General features: G+C 40.1%; 2 protein-coding genes across 3 annotated transcripts in view; both read left to right on the top strand.

Moving 5' to 3' along the window:
* Positions 1 to 73: 73 nt before the first annotated feature.
* Positions 74 to 20,610, top strand: CEP104 (centrosomal protein 104kDa). 2 transcript variants are annotated; one of them, XM_009320557.1, is made up of 23 exons: positions 74 to 156; positions 443 to 607; positions 1,132 to 1,305; positions 1,629 to 1,767; positions 2,449 to 2,514; positions 2,906 to 2,982; positions 3,151 to 3,319; positions 3,539 to 3,697; positions 4,328 to 4,576; positions 5,575 to 5,778; positions 6,311 to 6,478; positions 7,185 to 7,358; positions 8,954 to 9,130; positions 9,445 to 9,651; positions 10,145 to 10,261; positions 10,882 to 10,918; positions 11,416 to 11,497; positions 12,113 to 12,221; positions 12,529 to 12,667; positions 13,123 to 13,190; positions 14,752 to 14,842; positions 16,068 to 16,212; positions 20,352 to 20,610. In XM_009320557.1, the coding sequence occupies exons 2-22, from the start codon at positions 495 to 497 to the stop codon at positions 16,202 to 16,204; spliced, it is 2,856 nt and encodes a 951-aa protein (XP_009318832.1). In that variant the 5' UTR covers positions 74 to 156; positions 443 to 494; the 3' UTR covers positions 16,205 to 16,212; positions 20,352 to 20,610. The 2 variants fall into 2 exon arrangements, with proteins under 2 accessions (XP_009318832.1, XP_009318831.1); XM_009320556.1 differs by having other exon boundaries at positions 20,088 to 20,610.
* LRRC47 (leucine rich repeat containing 47) overlaps positions 18,806 to 20,863 on the top strand; it is a 10,260-nt gene continuing 8,202 nt past the window's right edge. The window contains exon 1 of the mRNA XM_009320565.1: positions 18,806 to 18,817. Within this exon, the coding sequence (XP_009318840.1) occupies positions 18,806 to 18,817 (12 nt within the window). The remainder of the gene's footprint in view (positions 18,818 to 20,863) is intronic.

Below are 20,863 nucleotides of genomic sequence, written 5' to 3'. Positions count from 1 at the left end.
TGGCGCTTGTCCTCCCCGTCGTTGCCTCCCTTCCGCTGCCGTCCCTGTCAGCAGCCTGGGTGTGTGCGTAGCTGTGAAAAGGTGCTAGCTAGCTTTTGGCTGAATTCACCCTGTTCTTGATTGTTTTTTCCCTTCGGCTCAAGCACACAGAGGACGGTACGGGTCACTCCTGTGCGCGTTTTGGAACTCAAATAGTTTGAAGCTCTGTCTTGGATTAGCAGAGTTAACTGAGTTTATTGGCAAACTGCTATACAAGTTAGCTAAACCCTCGTTTCACTAAGTACTAATAAAGCACTCGGCATAAGAACGTGGTGCGGTTTATGGTGCCAATATTAATAATTAAAGAAAATTTAGATTTGTGGTCATCATCTACTGACTTGATGGACCACAGGATTTAATTCTTTGACTGTAGTGTTTCAGTGTTCTTTTATTGTCCTCCCAGGGATTAGCTTAAGCTTGAAACATCGTTGCTTTGACTAGCTCGCTTCTGCAGGATGCCACACAAGATCGGTTTTATAGTTGTTAGTTCATCAGGACATGAAGATGGCTTCAGCGCAAAAGAGCTGATGGTTCATGCACCGACAGTGAATGGATGGCGATCACCCAGGTACTGCGAGCGGGAGGAATGTGCATAGCTCTGAAGCACTGAGTTCAAAATGAGTGGGAGGTGTACCATGCGTGGTCAGAGTAGTTTACAGCATCCCAGACCAAACTGATTATAAAAACAAAGAGGTTACTTCAGTCCCATGGAATCCTTATCCTGGGGAAAAAAGCGCCTTGGATACCACCTAAAGGCATCGGGTTGCATTTAAATAAAGCCCTTTAAAAGAAAAAAAGGAAACTATTTTTGGTCTTGTCAGTCTTCTTGGAGTTTGCAGCTGCTTTGGCTTAGTATTAAAAACCCAGTCTTCTCAGCACATGCTCTAGATAGGTATGGGGCACTTTAACATACACATGCATGCGATAAAGTGAAGAAAAGAGTGTTTCTACTCTACTCTGGTTTCTTTTTACAATATTTGTAATGCTGAATTAAACTATAATAACTTTGGAAAGTTTCATAATTAGATGTTACTCAAGTTGGAAGTGAAGTCATCTTTAAAAAGATGATTCAGAAATTGTGTATGTTTTCAGACTCTGTCAGTATCCACAGGAAATTGTTCTGCAGTTGGTGGAGAGGTGTCGAATACGAAAACTGCAGTTGCTTGCTCACCAGTACATGATTTCAAGCAAAATTGAGTTCTACATCAGTGAAAGCTTGCCTGAATACTTTGCTCCTTATCAGTCAGAGAGGTTTCACAGACTAGGGTAAGTCAAAAAGCTCTAAATGGTTTTATTACCTTAATCAGAAAGGCCTCAGGAGGAAATAATGTTCATTCTGCTTTGCATGCAGCATTGTTACGCTGTGCTGCAAGCAGTAAAGAGATTCCGTACTTGCTTAGATCTGTAACAAAGCTGAAGACGTAGGTGTAAGAGGCATGACGCAGATGAACACTCTTGTCAGATGACAGCACACATTCTTTCAGTTATGACGGAGTTTTAAACCTTATCAAAGTACTAACCTGAGGAGCAAAAATACAGCTGTGTAGTTGTATGTTTCCCCTGCTTACTTGTTACATTTTCCTTCTCAGTTACGTCCCTCTCTCGGACAATGAAAAGACTGATTTCAAAGCACGAGAGTTAAAATCTGTGTATATGGATGCAGTTGGCCAGTACCTGAAGCTGATTTTCCATAAAAATTATGTCAATAAATACAATTTATACGGTCAGGTAAGTTGAGTCCTTACTTGGTAAGCTAGGTGAAGCTTCAGTAGTACCGAACAGGCATAGAAATCTGCTCCCTTGATTTTCAGAAGCTAAAAATATTGGTTGAAAGCTCCTGGGTTTATTTTTGGTTTCTTTTCAAACAGAAAGTACAAATAAGAGGTTATAAGTGACTTGGAATCATGACCAAGTGCATGCAACTTATCCAGAACAAACGAGTCAAGTGCATGTTCCATTACTGCCTTTCATTCTGAGTTTTAGACTGCACAGCAGGCTCTGTGCTGAAGACAAAGTACTTCCTCTGAGAACACCTTTGCGGTCGCTACAAAGCCACTCTTAGTCTTTAGGATCTGATGTGGCTTTAAGCGGAGGTGTTGTACAGCCATCCTGATACAGAAGAAACCAATATCTGCCTCAATTCTGCAGTGACTCTCTTCCATCCCAGACCAGAAAAGGGAACAACTGATGACTGTGCAATGTGGTCTGTAGATTTGGTAATAAATTTTTAATGAAGCATGAAGTACATTTAGCACTTAGTGCTTCTCTTTGCTTCCATACCACCCTGGAGACCACAGGTCCTGTTCTTTTTAATACGATTTTTTGTTCCAATTTTTTTGTTTCAATTTTCATAAGATATGGAAAAAGTAACGACCTTATGCATTTACATTTTCTTTAAATTTATCCCAGGTTGCCCTAGTAGCTATAAACATTATTGGAGATCCAGCAGACTACAGTAATGACAGCAATAACCCTGTAAGTGCAAAGCATCCCTGTCTTTTTACTGTTGCTACACTTGTTCAGTTACAGGGTTCTTGGGGTAATGGAATGCAGCTTTCTTCTCCTAGTTTTGTGCTGTAGCAGAGCTGCCATCTATTGATTTTTCTAATTTTTTTTTATGTTATCTTGAAGCAAGAAGGCTCTCAAAAATTGAGCTTAATTTGTGGATACAAAAAATAAAACATAATCAACTGGAACATTTGCATTTTCAGCCTCTCCAAATTCTCATGTTTCAATATGCCCCAAGACATAAGTATTGTAAGTTGCATAGTTTATGTTGATTGTGGCAAGTCAGAATTTCTGTCCTGAACACACACTTGATGTTGATGAACGTGCATTAAGATTTTCTTTTTCCTCCCCTATAAAGCCTTCCAGAGAGAAGCTGATAGACCACTACTTAGGAATTAAATCCGATGATCCTGCCTTAGATGGAACTTACCTTGGGTAAGGACGTTCTTTTGCATATACCCTGGCAAAACATCTACTCAGTCTAAAGTAGTTCTCAGTCTCTGTATTTTGTTAGGTCCCTGCTAGTGAAAAGAGAAGACATATGCTCAGCCTGGTCTATTTTGGATTAGCGGAAAGTTTATTTTATTCGTTTTATATCTTCAGGAAACCTGACTCCATTTCACCTCTGGATGATTTGGCTTTTGACATGTACCAGGATCCAGAAGTTGCTCAGATAATACGTAGACTGGATGAGAAGAAGCGCGAAGCTGTCCATCATGAACGCTACGATTACGCCAAGAAACTCAAACAAGCTATAGCAGACTTGCAAAAGGTGCTGTTGAAAGACTGTTTATCTCTTAAGCCGAACAGTGTTCCAGTGGTCCATCAGGGACGCTGGCATTCGTGTGGAGTCATAATCATTTCCAGTATATTTTCAAAATAGTAATTTTAAAATTAGATAGCTTGATTTAATAACTTGGCTGGAAATATTGAAATGTATACATCTGTACAGTAATGTGATTCCAAGTTTGCTTGTTTTACCATCTTCTAGGTAGGGGAACGACTTGGACGGTATGAGGTAGAGAAACGCTATGCTGTAGAGAAAGAGGATTATGATCTTGCGAAAAAGAAGAAACAGCAAATGGAGGCGTACCGCCTGAAGGTGTATCAGCAACTGGAGCTCCATGACCTTCTGGATGCAGAGCTGATGGTGGGCACTGTTATTCCTGATTCGGGAGGCTTTATCATGTGGGTGTTGTAAATAGAAATGGCAGAGCAACCGCAATAAATTCAGGGAATAAGAGTTGCTACACAGGTATTTTATGACAATTACATATGGATTTTAAGTTTTCTATTTGGATTGTGGATTTCCCTAACCAAAGACTTGCACATGGCATTTTATGAACATGCTTAGTGCTCCATAAATTACATTACATGATACTGTTAAGGTCTCAAGAAATGACCTTAGAATCCTGAATGTTCTGTATAATTTCAGGGCTACCCCATGCAGATTCATAAGGTACTTCCTCGTATTTTGAAGGGGTATAACAGGCTTGTGCTGGCTTCGTGGCTAACCATACAGAATTAATATGGTAAAATACAGTTTTATATTATTCTCACAAGAAGCTTTACAACTTCTCCACACACGCATCCACACAGAATTATTTTCCAATTGTTTCATAAAGCTGCATCCAGTGGAAACGATTACACGTCTGTGAGTGAGGTCTGGTATTTATTTGAAAGCAGCAGAATCTTGTTGACTGTCAGAGTTGTAGCTGTATTAACTCTGATTTTAGTACATTGTCAGCCTTGCTCTACAAAATCTCCTTCCCTTTCTCAGATTCGAAAACCGCCTGAATTGCCTTTGGAGTCTACGATTTATACTGACAATCCTCAGCGCACAAAAGCTACAAATTCACCTCCTTGTGAGCACACAGCACTGCAAAAAGGAGAGCCGTGGAAAGCAGAGCCTTTGCTGGAAGAGAATTCAGCAGATCCCACTTCTGCTGAGCCCGTTGTTCCCCACCAGTCCCCTCCTCCTCCTGTGACTCATCCCACAACCTCCAGGGAAGTGTTTCCCAAAGAAAATGTGAGTAGTGCACCTCTGTTACTGCAGAAATCTATCACAGCAAATGATCTTATGTTCAACCTTCCAAAACAACAAGGTCTTTTGTGGTTATTCTCATGGCTTATATAGTATCTGAAATTGACTGTATTACTGAGCAGTGCCCATCTAATAATTGGCATTGGCCTTTCCCTTTCCCGAATTTCTTTGGAAACTTTTACAAATGTTCATTGAGATTGAGGCAAAAGGGGATTATACCCAATTTACAGGTAGATGATGGAAGCAAATAGACATTAAATGACTAAAGATAGAATAGTTTGCGTTGGAAGGGACATTTAAAGCTCATCTAGTCCAACCCCCCTGCCGTGGGCAGGGACATCTTCAACTAGATCAGGTTGCTCAGAGCCCCGTCCAACCTAATCAGGGGTCACCCAGCCAGTATAGCGGAAGCTGAATTCTGCTTGCTCCATTAATGGCTTAATAAATCTCCTTCTTGGATTTATCCAACATGATCTCTACAGCAGCAAGGGAATTTGTTGGAATGTGGTTGTAGGGTAAGAGTCTTGGTGTCATGTCTAAAGAGAGGAAGAAAAGCATAGTATCTAGTTATCTTGATCTTTAGGTTTTGCTGCTCCAGCTTTTGGCAAAGCTAAGGAAGTCTTGCGTTGACTCTAGTAGCAGTAGTATCCTCTCTTAACAGGATGTTGACATAAAATAATTTAACAAATAAAGCTTCATGACTCGCTGGCTTCCTATCAACAGATGATTTCTTCTGTAGATGTGTGCGCTTCCCCAGAAGGCATTTTGTGTGTGTTTTATTTCTTGTCTATAGAATACAGTAAGTTTTATGCACAGGCACTGATTCCATTTCTTCATGATGTTATTATGGGAACTTCAACATTTGTGCTTAATTGTAAAGCGATACTGCTTTGACGGGGGAAATTGAGGTGAATCCAAATAGTGATGAAACAACTTCATATTTAAGTCATTTCTAGAATAGCAAATTTTATCTTCTCTTTTAGGTTGAATTTTTACCTTATGATGAGAGACCTCTTCCAGCTATCTGTAAACAGTCTGATGAAGCAATTGCATACCTTGAGCCAGAGATGACTGAAGAGGATATCAATGATACTCCGAGAAGTGGCATTACTGGGGAACCAGAACCATTAACTGAGAAGGCACTGAGGGAGGCCAGCCCTGCTATTGAAGTTTTTGGAGGAGCTTTGGTAAAGAACAACAAAATAAACACGTGGATTATTGTGATCTGTGTTGAGTTGATTTGATATGCGCTCTGTCAACAAAGACCTACTGATAGGATTTTTACATGTTCAGAGCTGTTACTTAAAAATCTGAGATTAAAATTTGACCTTGGATATATGGGTGCCTGTTTCCAACATTTATATGATGCTGTAGCTTTTATGATTGATTACTTGATGAGCTGCTAAGCAGATAGTGTCTGGTAGACTGCTTTAGGGTACGGATCCTACCAGAATACCCATAACTTGCCGCTGTCTTTTATAGGGAGAGAAACATTACTGTGCCTGAAATCGTTCCTTGAGCCTGACCTGTTGATCCATTTTACTCATCGTTTTTCAAAAATACGTGCTTTTAATAAAAGCCAGATTCCTGTAGGAAACCCCTGGGGTTTTCATGCTTAAGTTCATATGTTCTTTTGAGGCTGTTTCTGTATACAAATGTTGAATAAATATTGAAATGTCAGTATTGACCTTCTAAGAGAGAAACTTGTTCTGTCTTCAGGTTTCAGGAGCATATTCCAAAACTTGGTCATATCGAGAAGATGCGTTACTGGCTGTATATAAGAAGCTGATGGAAGTGTCAGTAAACACTCCAAAGGACGATTTAAAGAACATGCTGAGGGCTGCCATTTTTCTTGTAAGGAGAGCCATCAAAGACATAGTGTCTTCAGTAAGTTGTAATATGTTTGATAAGAAATGCTCCAGTGACAAACTAACAGCGAAAATTGTAGAACCGTGTGGTTAACATGCTTTAAATAATTTAAACAAATAGTTTGTAAAACTATTTTTGACTCAGTTTAAAAACAAACAAACAAACAAACAAAAAAAACCAAAAACCAAACCAAACCGGGAAAAAACCAAAACCAACTGAAATGTCAGCTTTTAGTTAGGATCAAGGACTGGGTGCTGTCTAGCATTCAGCAGCATGGAAAATACTGCCCTGGGCTGAGTAATGAGCTTGAGAAACAGCTGCTGATGCAGTAAAGGCATAGTGTGGTTGAGTCTTTTGGGGTTTTTTTGGTTGGTTTTTTTGTGAAGTTGAAATACAGCAATGAAGTAAGTTTCAGTTTCCAACTTGAGAGACTACAGTTAGCCTAAGGAGACTTAGGCTTCAAATAAGCCTTAAACAAGAAGAAAAGAAAAAAAAGTCAAGAGCTGTGTTACTCTTTATAAAACAAATTCTGAAGCCTTTCACCTAAGCCCTAGCAACGTGTTTTCTGGAAGAGAAGTATCTGAAGTAGCTTCCCTTAAGAGTGTTACTGTAATTCTAGATTGCTGCTGTTCTTTAGAGCTGCAGAAAAGATTTACAGTATTGCCTGAAAACAGGGATCTGTGTGGTATTTTTGTTCAGTGTTTCCTTTTTCTTTTTAATTTAGGTTTTTCAGGCTTCCCTGAAACTTTTAAAAATGATCATTACCCAATATATACCAAAACATAAACTAGGAAGACTAGAAACTTCTCATTGTGTGGAAAAAACGCTTCCAAATTTGCTGTCTAGAACAGGAGACTCTTCATCCCGTCTTCGCCTCATGGCTTCTAACTTTATTCAGGTAGGTGCTTTTCTTCAAGTTACGGTTTGATTTGCATTAAGAATGTCACAGAGCTTACAGGTGGATAACATCTAATCAGACTTCAAGTCCAGAGTTTGCTGCTGTAAAGGATTGTTGTTGTAATATGTTTGATATATTACGATTGATTATATGGAAGGCGAAGTGGTAGCACCAACTTAGTATCTTTGTAGTGATTTTTCTAGCCGTGTATTGTCACCTTTGTTATGGGGAACAGTGTGGGGAGATGGCTGCTGCTGCTGCAGATGCAAGAAGGGTGTAACACTTCCATTCTTCTTAGTTGTAAGTGATCTACAGAGATGAGAGCAAGAAGGTACAACATACTCCTCAGACTGTGTTGCGATTTGATTGCATCTTTGACAGTCAACTTTTGAAAGTCAGCTTAGCAAAAGCATAAAAAAGATGCCCATTTTAAAAGAGACAGTCCATTCCTTGCTCAGTGCTAGCAAAGAGCAGCTGTGAATAGCTGCTAGAGGATTACAGGCTCTCTTTTCCAGTAGAATTTAGAAGAAAGAACAGTAGTTCTGTGTGAAAATGTGTTAATTCAGTCCCAGGAGTGGAGTGGGTCACAGGCTCTGGGTTACTTATCCTTGCTTGCATCCACACATGGAGGGAAAAGACTTTTCTTCTGCTGTAGACGTAACTGAAATTTTAACAGCCATTACTGTGTGAAGTGGTCTGGTGTGTAACTGGAACCCCAAAGGTGATGTGTTACTTTATTACTACTGCTTGGCTTGTTTATCATAGATTTTGTAATTGAATGGGAAAGGAAATGAGAATATGGTTACAGATGTATTTTCGTAGACAGGACCTGGCCTGGAGAGAAGGAAAATGTTTCTTTTGTATCGCTGCTAATAGATGATACACTGCCTGAATAAGCAGTTCTCTAGGGAAGGTGCCGCATATTTCTGGAAATCGGTATGTCCAAAACAGACCAGCCAACCCAGTGACAATTGCAGCTGGCCCTCAGGAAGAGGGACTGCAGGACACCATCGTCTGCTTGAGTGTCTGTCAGCTGACAGGAACTGGGAGAAGGGGTGCTTCGGGTTGTTAAACATTCTGCTACCAGCAAAGAAATAAACATTGAGCTTTGAATAACAGCAGAATTTAGCCCTCGAGGTTCCTTGCAAAATAGAATGATAAATTACAAAATGGCATGTGTCTTCTGAAGCAGTCTTGAAATTCATCTCGATGCAATGTCAAGACTTTGTATCTTTTGTGACACTTCTCATCTACCTCCTTCTCATATAGTTCAGTGTAAGACTGAGTTCTTGACATTCTTCTTACAACCCAGTTCTATAACTGATCTGAGCATGTCTAACATTTTATTGATTTCTCAGTAGCTTTCTCTCTGATGCCAAAAGCAAGACCAAACATCTGTATAATCTTCTCTTTAAAGCCTTTGCAAGCAACTTCTGGCTGCTAAAGTAACAAATAAGCAGCTACTTCTTACAGAAGGCTTATTTCATTTCACTTAACTTGTTATAAGTAACTTAGAATAACTCTACTTTGCAAAGACAGTTCATTTTCCTCACTTAGCATTCCTATATGCACACTGACTCTCTGTACGTTTATAGGAAATGGCACTGAGTAGTGAAGTTAAACCTCTTCAGATTGTTCCAGTTCATTTGGTTCAACCATTAAAACCAAACTCCCCAACACACCTGGCAATGAGTCAAGTGGAATTAGTGGAATGCCTCTTGAAAGACATGGGAACTGAAAACTCTGGGTTTACCATCGGCAACGTCATGAAGGTAGGAGTCTGAGTTTACAGCATGGGAAGTTTTTTTCTGTTGCTGTTTTATTAGGGCTTGTCTGTCTGTTTTGGAGTGCTTGGTGAATTACTAAAGAGACTTTATGAGCCTCTCGGAGGTGACAACACACAACCTTGTGAGGAAGCAAGGTGCCAATATGGGGAAAAAGAATCACTGGGTCAAAAAGTGCTTGGAAAAACCTGTCTGTATGAAGATGTCTCCCACTGCAGTGAAATAATTGTCTTAGACTAATAAAAAAGGCCTTAAAAGACACGTGGGAAGAGAGAGGCATAATTTTTTTTTTTTCTTTTCAGTTTGCAATGGGAGCTTTGGAACACAGAGTTTATGAAGTTCGTGATGTAGCGTTGCGGATTATCTTTGATATGTACAGGAAGCACAGGGCTGCTATACTGGAATACCTTCCTCCAGATGATGCAAGCATTCGCAAGACTGTTCTCTATAAAACACTCTTTGACGGATTTAGTAAAATAGATGGTAAACTTTCTGAAGCTGAAATTAGGGTACGTAATAAGATTGTTGAACATACGTAGCTACTTTAAACGTTGCATTCAACTGAGCAATATACTGCTTTCATAGCTATATTAGACATTGAATGACACACATAGCAGAGTATCTTAAGGTGTGTTGTTAACATTACTTAGCGTAGAAAACTGGTGTTCAGTTTATTACGTATACTCGCTCTCGCGAATAAAGCCTACAAAGAATACAGAGATGGTACTTCTGAAATAATACACAATCATATGAACATATACTATTTTATGCTGGCTGGCCTCAGAAGCAGTAAGCACAGAGGAAATGCTATGTGTTTCTTTCAGGTTAGTAGGGAGGAATTTGGGGGTGGGGGGGTGTTACTGTAACAGACCAATTATTTAACTGAGCAGGATATTTCTTGTACTGCATTGACCATTTGTTCTATGCTGCTGTGTTTGGCAATCTCTTCTATGTGACAGATGGTTCAAAAACTTTTGTAACTGAAAGAGTATTTCTTGACAGGCACAGAGAAAGGCAGTAACAGAAGAAGCAGAGAAACAGAAGAAGGAAGAAATAAAAGTTCTGCAAGGTCAGCTGGCAGCTTTAAAGGAGATAAAAGCAGAAGTTCAAGCTGGAAAGGTTAGGGTGTTTTGGGTTTGTTTTTTTTTTTTTTAATCCTTTTTTCCTCAGGTATCACAGGGTTTAGATAATTAACATTACTGTTATCTCATTATAAACTAAAAAAAAGAAAGAGAGAGAGAGATATTCCGTGACATATACTGACTGACTTTCATTCTCAGCAGTCCACCTTAAAATCTGGGGGGTTGTTTTTCCTAACATACTCCAAAATGTGGATTCTTTTTTATAACAGTTTTGTCTGTCGTATGGTAAATTTGAGAGTGTTTCTAGAAGTCCAAGTGTTCCTGTACCAGCTAGAGTATAGGAATTGTACTGAGTGCATCAAGGCCCTTCAGAAGCATGCGTACTGCACACCCATTAAGTTTTATATCTGAACCTTAGAAAGGTAGTCAGCTACCCCAATGCCCAGAAGTAGGACTCTTTTTACATCCTCAGAATATTGCTGCCTCAGTACCCAAGAGATTTGCTGTAGGACTAGAGGCATGAACGTTGTAATGCATTGGCTCTGCTTCTAAGCTTTTAATTGCAGAGAAAAATCAGGATATAATCTGTTCTCTTCCTCCCTGGCAAGCATCACAGTCATTAAGCAAATTTCTGACTTAAATTCCTTTGTTCAATAGGAGAAAGAATCTGATTTTCAGAAGCCAAAGCATCAAGGTAGGTAGTTTCAAGTAGTATTAAAAAATGTAGAGGTATTTCAATATGTCTGTGAAACACTGTAGATGCTTAATGGATTATTGAATTATCTCGGTTAAAAACATGCCTGAGTGCTTCGGGTCGGCTGAGTCTCAGCCTGCCATAGAGGTAACCATTAAGTTCACAAAAGAAAATTTACTATCAGCTAACTAGTTAATTTCTAATAAGAAATTAGCATGGCTTGGCTTGAAACCACTTTAGATTTCTCCCCAACCTGAGGCAGATCATCTACTACGTGTAAAAATAGTCACTAACATATTTTACTGTTGTAGGTCACTAAAGCAATAGTTTCCTAACTGCCTGCAAGTACGTTGTCTTTCAGTGCTTGTTTACCGCTGTGGCAATGGTATGCTTCTGTTAGGTTTTTTTGCTGTTAGGATCCAGAGAAGCAGTATTTCTAGGCATGCACAAAATCTAATTAAAATGTGATCTTGTTTTTAATAGTTGTCTTTTGACAGGTTACCAGATAAATGAAAGCCCACAGCCTGCAGCAGCAGAGATTCCAGATGATCATTCCTCTGTTGCAAATTACTTGGATAAGTAAGTTAGATGAGCAGCTTGTAATCACCTTAAGCACTTAGTAGAACCTGCAGGCTAGTAACGTTAATAATATTTTTAGAGTAGATCACAGCTAATACCTTGAGCATTGAAACAATGAAAAATAAAATCTCTTCTAGCAGATTCGGAATTAATCACCAGGCAATCCTAGATGTTGATTTTTTTAAGTTCTTGGATAGTGTGACCTTCAACTTGTTTTCTGAGTAGTTGCTTGTGGGGTGAGAAATTGCCACAGTTTAATGCTCAGCTGCCGGTATAAAATAAGGCAAAGATATATCGTAGCTTTCATGTGTATTGTAGGATAAGGGCAGAGAGAAAGCATTTGAAAATTCTGGCGCCATGAAAGCCAGTATCAGTGAGCTGTTCTCAGTGCTTTTGTGGAATTATGTCTTTCTACATCAACAAATGCTTTATAGTTGCATTGACCATAAATTATATAATAGTATCTGTTCATGCCCTATCCTAAGGTCAGCACTATATATGGAAAATAAGGTGTACTGAGACGTTAGCTATTTTTCAGAATATTTTCTACAGGAGAAACAGGGTTCATCAATTTCACTCTGTGATGTTACTGATGTTTCTATTTTTTTTTCCTAGCTTATGTATTTTTTGTGGTGAAAGGGATGAATCCTTCACAGAGGAGGGATTGGATCTCCATTATTGGAAACACTGCCCTATGTTAACCAGATGTGAGCACTGCAAACAGGTGAGGCGTAAACTTTCTATAGCTACTGCAATATATTAACTGTTGTTATTCTGGTTTTAAGGTGCTATAAGGTATTTAACGCTAAGGTAGGTGAATTCCGAACACAACTGTGTGATCTTGGGTAGTGCTTTTCGAAAAGAGCAGCATTATAAATTGTATTAATAACTGGAGCAAAATTTCATTTTCTCTTGGTCATTTTGGAAAGTGAGATTTAACTTCCAAAAATCACATAAGCAGGTTTTTTAATACTATCTTTATTTAGTCAGTACAGCACAAATCTTCTTGGGTGCCTCTTGCTCTGTTGCAGGTGGTGGAAATAGCAAGCCTGACAGAGCACTTGTTGACAGACTGTGATAAAAAGGACAGCTTTGGGAAATGTCAACGATGCAGTGAGGCCCTTCCAAAAGATGAGTTGCCCAAACACATTAAGAGCAAGACTTGCAATTGTGAGTAGTTTCGAACAGGAAGATTGAACTTCAAAGGTCAAGTCAGTCAGACCTTCAAATACTGTGTATCTTTAGCAAGTCAGACCGCTTCTATTTAGGTACTGCCCTGTGGATTTAGAAATCAAAGTAAATCCTCAGGAGGGAACACTTTTGGAATAAATGCCTGAGTTTCCCAGTGCTTGAAATGTTTCACTTCTATGAATGTATGTGGGGAGGATGAGTGAGGAGAGCAGAAAGCCTCTACCACATCCTTGTGGATTAAGCCCTGTCGTTCCTTTTGATCTTGTTTCGATGTAGATGATTAAACACGGGACTTCTTTGAGAGCAGTTAATGATAATAGGGTAGGAGCTGGTTTAGCCATGGGGTAGTTCTATACTTTGTTGTTCAATTCTCCTCTTGTATTTGAAATTAGCCTGTCTTTGCAATTCTTACATTATTTTTCTAATCATTTCAGCTGCCAAACCAGAAAACGTGGCAAACCATTGCCCGTTGTGCCATGACAACTTTTCCCCGGGAGAGGAGGTGAGACTGCCTTCCGGATTGGTCTGATGTTGTTATGTCACTGGTACTGAATTTGTGTCCTCTTCTAACACTGGCTTGTACCCAACGACTTAAGAACTTGCCTGGATTGTTGCCGGGGTCTATAATGGCTGTCTCACGCTCTGGGGACCATATTTGAACCTGGGTCTTCTACCCTTAAAGGTGTATATGGGAGCCACAGGGCTACAGGCCCGAATACGGGGGCCTGTACAACACCGAATACGGTGTTGGTCTTTCTCCTCCTGCATAGGCAGCTATACACCTTACAACTTTCCAAATTCCCAACTACTACCAGATTCTGTGAGCTCGCTTGTCAGCCCTAGGGTTTGGGGTGACATTATGCAGGTTAAAATACTGCAGCAAGACTGAGCACATCCAACAGGGCATCCAGGATTGAGATGTTGTCGATTTGGGTATAAGAAAAAATTGACATGAAGAAAGTAAGCAAGAACTGCTATAATTGTCAAGAGAGTTGAGATGGCCTCTCTCTAACTTCTACGTGCTGTTCCCTGTAACTGCCTAATGCTATGAAATCTCTGACAGGCCAGCTTCAAAATGTGCTTTCAGCAATTGAAAATATGTATTGGTATTATATAAAAAGCAATTTGTTCAGAAAATACTTAACACATCTGTTTCAGTCTTTTATATGAATCATCTAACGCTACATTATGATCATATTTAAGTAGTTCTGCGTATGATTTAATTTTTGGAAAAAGACTATCCAGGAGGCAGCCAACAACTCTATACTGAGTATTAGATCCAGTTAAATGTCAATGGCTGATACGTAATCTATGTAATTTTCTTCCTTTCAATGGGACCGTTGAGTAGTGCCTCTGTTCTCAAAAACAAGTTTTTTCCAAATCCTTTTTGCTTTGCCCAGCATGAGGAGCTCAGAAAATATTGTAACCAAGTCTGAAACGTTTGTTGAGAAATGTACGCGTTGTTTGGATTTGGGGGTTGTTTTTGTGGTTTTTTGTGGGGTTTTTTTTCCTGGCTTCTGCCCAAATTATTCTTGTGAGTAAGAGACTTCGCAGAGCCTCTAGTTTGAAGAGGCTGTCATGTTTTCTTGTAATAGCAGCTCCTACTCCTTGGGGTTGCTGAATGCTTTAACTATTATCATAACCTTGTAGTTATGCCCACACTTTTTCAGTTTAAAATATGTATAGATGAAAAGATTTTCCATGTTGTTTGTATATTGTTTTTTCCTGATTTGAACTCAGTTGTTAATCAAGACAATTTCAAAACCAAAATGAATGTTACTCACTTTTAATTTCTAGGATCTGGCTGGGGTTTTTTATTGTGATATACCTTTTACGTTATATTAAAAAAATGGATATATTAATTTCTGTTTCACTTAGTAAGTCATAAGGTGTTCATGCTTTTATGAGTGAGCAGATTAAAATGCTATTGCCATAAAGTCTGTATACAACTCTCATTTTCCCCATCTTTTAAAAAGGATACATGCATACATAGTGGCTAGATAAAAGATTGGCTAATTTTGCTGGCATTGTAATATCACTTTTTTTTTTTTAATTGGCTTTAGGCCTGGAAATCTCACCTAATGGGCAAAGATGGCTGTAAAATGAATCAACGGAGGTTATCCATGATAAATAAAACTCTTCTGGTGCAGCCTGGTAAGATGTTATTTTATGACAATAATGATTATGCTTTTTACTATGTTGTCTTTACTTAAGAAAAGTATTTCATCCTCGAGAGCAAGCTGGCCCTTTTTTTGCATTTGTGTAACCTAACTGATATTTCTTACGCTGGTATAGACTACAGTATACTTAGGGAGCGAATTCTCAAAATCATTCAATAACAATCATTTCAAAACGAGGGCATTAGCTCAGTTGATTGGGGAAACTGGCATATTTGATAATTTGATCAGTTCAGGGTTTTTTTCTGCATAGTAGTATGACTGTGAATAGAACAGTCAGCGGTGATACTAAACAGTTAACATTCTGGAAAGCTCCTGAACGCTGACACAGAGAACCGAGAGCCTGATTTAGCTTTTAATGTCCAATCAGAGGATGCTAATCTAATCCTAATTACAAGATGAATTGAATAGTTAGTGCTGTGTACTGCTTTTCCTTTTCAATTCAGACCCAGGAGCTAGGCAGAATTTATGATTGTGCAGCTTCTTCACCAGCAAAGAGATACTGATGTCAGGTGGTTGGGTTTTTTTAACAGTCGTCCGTCTTCATGAAGCACACGCAAAATCCTTTTATTTCCTGAACACAGAAGTTAAACAAGCTGTTTTCACTGCCTGCAGCACCAAAACTCTTTGGCCAGTAACATCCAACACCTTTCCTCCTTCCTTCTTTTCAGAGTTCTTTATTCCGCTGCATGTTCAGGTCGTTGCTAGAGTTAACCTTCTCTGTCTGATATTTGCTTTGCTCATACCTGCATTTCAGAACTACTCCAAGTTCCTAGAAAGAACTGTTGAATTGTCTCTTTCAGCTGTCATAAGTGAATGCGGTTAAACTCAACAGTTTCCAGTCTTGAAGTGGACCTACAATCATGTCTGTCTGTCTGTCTTCAGCTTTGCTGTTTCTACTTGCTAATGAGAATGATAGTTAGTTTGCTGCTGCTTAGAATTTGGAAACATAGAAGGAACTTAAATCCTGCCTGGATACAGCTAAAGCTCCTGACCAATTTCCTAGAGATAAGAAAGGAACCCTGACCATTTAGTCCTACCAATCCTGGTATGAAATGCTCCTCAGACTGGATGCCTGCCAACTTCTAGTTGCTAGTATCAGTCATTCAGACTTAATATATCCTGAGAATCAAAATGGGAGATAAAATTCAAGACTGGGACTAGATGTGCGTGCAATAACGATCTGTATTTTCTCTTCACAGGCAAAACAGGTGGCCAGTATTTAAGGAAACCAGGTCCTTCAGGAGCAAAAGCTCGACCTTCCTCTATAGGAAGCAAGATCCCCACCCCAAGAGGGGGCCCAAATAAAAGCACTGGCAAAACATACTCAAAGCGATGACAGGACAAGTATTTTTTCCTTCGTCTTAATAACTGGGCATATAGCTGTTAATAGTTATTTAACAATGGTGGGCAACTCATATGATCTTTTTCGTTTGACTACATGGGGCTGTTTATCAGCCTTGAGCAGTACTTGCCTAGTCTGATAACTGCGGTACATAACTTCTGTGTTAGCTGTCTGTGCAGCACTGTGGTTTTCTCCTAGAAATGCTCATGTTAGAAATACGCATGTGTTCTGGGACAGATCTAGCCTGCCACATTCCCTGTATGGCACAAGGAAGGCCGCGCATTGTTCTTTGACTGGTTCCTCATATTAAAACAACTCCCCAGTGAGTATGGAGTTAACATGGCCGCACTGGGTAGCTGCTGTGACAATCAGCACAGGGGCTGTGTCCTGGTCAGTGGATTACCTGGGGCTGTTGTTCTGACAGTCTGGTTTTGAGATGCAGTAAGGGATTTCCTTAAGATCCAAAAGCCACAGTCATTTGTGTTTTGGCTTTCTTTTGGGGAAGAGCAAGAAACCCACCAAGCAGAAATTGTACTAGACTTTCAGGACAGAGCTGAAAAGCATTTGTTCTTTTGATCTAAGTGTGACACTTGTTTTCAGTTACACGTTCTGAAAGCTTGGGAAGTAATACCTGTATTAGCTGACTTCACCACCTGATCGCTTCAATGTAATAATCACAGAATATATTGCTAATAGTTTTCTGCCAAAAGTGACTTTATAACATGCTGAAAGTAATAGTGTCGATAATTTTTGTTTGTCTTGCCATCAGATGCTTGTGGTAGACAAATAGGTCGCAAGTTAAACTGTGTGTACTGGTTGGCTGGGAGGTAGGCTGCCTGTGTGTATTTCTGCGTTACATCAGTGCATTTATGAGAATCCATCATAATTAGACTTGAGGAAACACCATGGAAAATACGGATATACAATGAGCAAAATAGGCTTGTTGCAGTCGCACAGGTTCCTCTGATGTGATGATGATGTTGGTATCTTAGCAATACCATTGTCCATCTGCTACGACGTGCAGCTGGCAGGAGGTGAAATGAAAAATGCGTGCACGTGTAGGAGGAAGTACGCTTTAGGCTATATGAAATGTGTATCTCAGTTATCTGAAAGACCTCTATGATCCTGTATAGATAAACTCTTGAAACAATTAATGGGTAAAATGACAATTCCATAAAGCAAAATTCTTCCTCACGTGTTTGCTAGAAGAAAAAAAAAGGGGGGGGGGAAGAAATTGCAATGTAGTCAAGGAAAGCTCTGGGGTTTGTTTTTTCCACTGCAAGTCCTGTAGTGTGGATTTATTTGCTTCAGTTAGGGTGTGTTTACAAGTAGGGCCAGGAATTGGAAAGCTTTTTCAGTTGTCCACTCCTCCAGTATAATGAAGGAAATCAAAGAATCATGCCATTCTTTGGTGATTAGTTTAGCCACTGTGCCAGGACCTAGTGTATTTTGATAGTAAGAAAGACGCTATTAGTGAGTTTACAACAGCTGCCTTTTCCTTCCGTGTGTTTGTCACAGTAAACGTTGTCAGCTAAAATGGGGCAAACTTACAGCCATTGTGAAAGCTTACAAGTCTATTTATTTGTGCTAGGCTCTAAAACTCTTGGTTCCTTCACTGGAAATGGGAACTGTACTTTTTTCTAAAACTGACTGGTATCCTTGAATACCTCCTAAGTCAGCTGAAAGCTCTGATTGACCTTGCAGGGAAAGGAATTGGACCAGGGCCATTAGAAAATGTTTCCACTCATTTTTAAAACTCTTAGAAACATTATTTTGACAGATAACTTTGCTCTCCTTACTAATACTGGTGTCCGTAATTTTATGAGTTCAAGCACGTTAATAATGTCGAGTGAAATGTCTCTTCCTTGGGTCGGCCAAGGCTCTAGGAGTAACAAGCCGTGCATGGTGAGCAGTGGTTTGGCTGTGGAAGCCTGGCCTTTACATATATTTCAGGTTTAAAGGCAGTAGAGCAGTACCCAAAGCACTACCGAACACCAAGAATTAGCACCAAATAAAAAAGCTAAAGGGCTGGCTGGATGTTGCCATATGACATGCCGTTACGTAGGCAGTAACATGAAATAGCTGTTGGGCGCCGCCTCTCGCTGTGCGCTAAGTGCCTTATTAGTCCACTTGACAAGAGGATTAAGCTAAACCACAGGAGTCCCATTCGGTACGTAATAAGAGCGTGTATCGATGGAGCTACAGTAAAAATTAAAGTTGTGCTTTAAAAACCTCACCGTTAATTCTGAAATATATCCCCAAGCAATGGCCCCTTAAAAAAAAGAAAAAAATCTTAGTGGGGCCCTGAAAAGCTTGAATTAATAAATTCAAAAATTAGACCTTTTTTCCTGCTTTAGTGTACATTCTCTCAGCTCACTTCTAAATCCAGCTCTAATGCTGAGTTTCTCTAGTTAGATCTTGATTAAAACAAACATCCGTAGACTTCAGCATGTGACCATTTAATAGCTTCAAAGAGAACAAATTCTATTAAGACACAATGTGTGAAGCTTTGTACCTCAAGCAACAATCCTAACACTTCGACTTGTAGCGCTTAGGCAATTGCTTTCCAGGATAGAATTAACTGGTCCCACGTCGATGTACCCACAGGTACAAGAATGACTGATCGTGGTAATATAAGTAGAAGTTTTGGGGGCTGGGTTTTTTTGCTGCCAGGGAGTGAATTTGCGGTATTGTTCTGTATATGCAGCGCTGGTTTTGCAATACGCAGTTTTTATAGTTTGCGTGCAGCCTATCTACAAGCTCTTGAACTTTACAGGTAGATCGGTGCGCTTGTATTTTGAGAGTCTTTCTATGAATGGTTTCTTTAACTCTTCCAAATATCTATATGAATAAATATACATACGTTAGGAATATATATATTAACAAATACATACATATTTTGATTTCTACTTTAGTGACGCAGGTTCCTGTGTGAGAGCCCGATTCCGTACGCAAGCAAAATAACCATTGATCTCGTTCAGATTAGCATGTGCAACGGACCACAGGCTCACAAGCTGTTGCCCAGAGCATTTTTTCCTTTTGAACGTAAAACAACCAAACCAAACCAAAAAAACCCAAAACCATGACCCCACAAACACTGTTAATTATAGTGGGGGTCGTATTTCCTGGTGGTGACCGGTCTGCATAGCAGAAAAGGTGGGAGCTACGTAAGACGCTTTTACGGACCTTCTCTGTGGAGGCATTTTTCCCTCAGGTAGCTCTTGTCTCTCACGTTTGCGTACGGGGACGCTTTCCTGCTGTTCTGTGCTCAGGCCGCCTGTCTCCCCGTGCAGTTGTTGGGGCTCCAGAGCGAGCACGGTAACTGCTTTTCTCTTTGCTCCGTCGTAGAGCACAGTAATTATGCCTTAGGGAGCCGTGCAATAACTCTCGGCAGCTTTTTCACTGCAGGAAGTTGTCAGGTAGGAGATTCCTGGCTCTTCCCTGTCCTTACCACCCACCTTACTTACCTAAGGAGCAAGAGAAGCGCATTACAGAGCCTTCCGTCAAACAGCTTTTAAAAGACAAATGCATAGGCTTGGGCACACCGTCTTAGGGCTCTGCAATTGTTTTTCAAATGCGGAATAGCTCTTTAGCAAAATTTTAAAGAAATCATTTAAATATTTCAGAGTGCATGACATTCACTGAGATTGCTGGCTGTCTTTAGACTAAAAAAAATGCACTTCTGAAGTGAGGTGTAAAGGTGATGTTAACTACCCAATGGCACGAATTGGAAACAACTTAGAAGTGAGGAAATGGAAATTTTTTAGGATGTGAAAGGAGCATCTTTGAGCATAGTAGTACCACCGATGTAATTTTTAAAGGATGATTTCACTGGGCTGCTTCCTTTCACTTAGTAAACAACCTGTGTTTTCTGCAGTGGTAAAATAAACACTGGTGTGAAAAACACAGTGGAGTTTGTTCCTGTGCCATGAAGTCTCCAGCAAAATATTCCAGAGCAAAACTGTTGCACAGGTGCAGGGTCTGGCTAATGGAGGGAAGTTCTCCAAACTGTTGGGCTGGAAATCTTAAACCAGCAATCACGGTGCATCGTTGTTAAAGGACGAACAGCCTGTCATCCCTATCTCATGGGCTTTTTTCTATCCCATCTCTTTCTCCGTACTGTACCTGAATGTCAACCAAGTCGTTTTCGTCCATCTGAACTGCAGAGACGACTCAAGAGCAGCCAGCGTCCCTGCGTGCAGGAATTTGTCTGATCTGAAGCGACCGCTTGGAGTTCCACTGCGCCAAGAGAGCATTTATATAGACTATGCGGTTCCCAAGTACTGGATAAGCAGATAAGGTATTTAAATCCTAGAGACGTTATTGCTATCACTTTAAGAGAAAAAGTCACTTCTGTTAAACATGTGAGTTACTTTCATTGCACTTATTTAATAAATTTGTTCAGCGAGTTTGGACGGTACCTCTGCATTTTCAAGCAGTTAGAACAGAAATCAGTACTGGGTGGGGTGAGAGCGTGGCTGCAGAAGCAATGCCACGGCAGCACCTTAGTACGTCTGTATTGCACCGCTTCAGCAAACGCGGTGCGTGTGAGCCCCTGCTGCTGCCCTGCAGATACCGCTTGCCGCATCGAGGGGCAGAGCGCGCCGCGGGCCGGGTCCTCGTTTCTTTCGGGGGGCAGGTGCGATCGCGGTC

The sequence above is a fragment of the Pygoscelis adeliae genome, unplaced genomic scaffold (assembly GCF_000699105.1).
Source record: "Pygoscelis adeliae isolate BGI_AS28 unplaced genomic scaffold, ASM69910v1 Scaffold213, whole genome shotgun sequence".
NCBI classification, from domain to species: domain Eukaryota; kingdom Metazoa; phylum Chordata; class Aves; order Sphenisciformes; family Spheniscidae; genus Pygoscelis; species Pygoscelis adeliae.
This window is presented reverse-complemented; position numbering and strand designations above follow the sequence as displayed.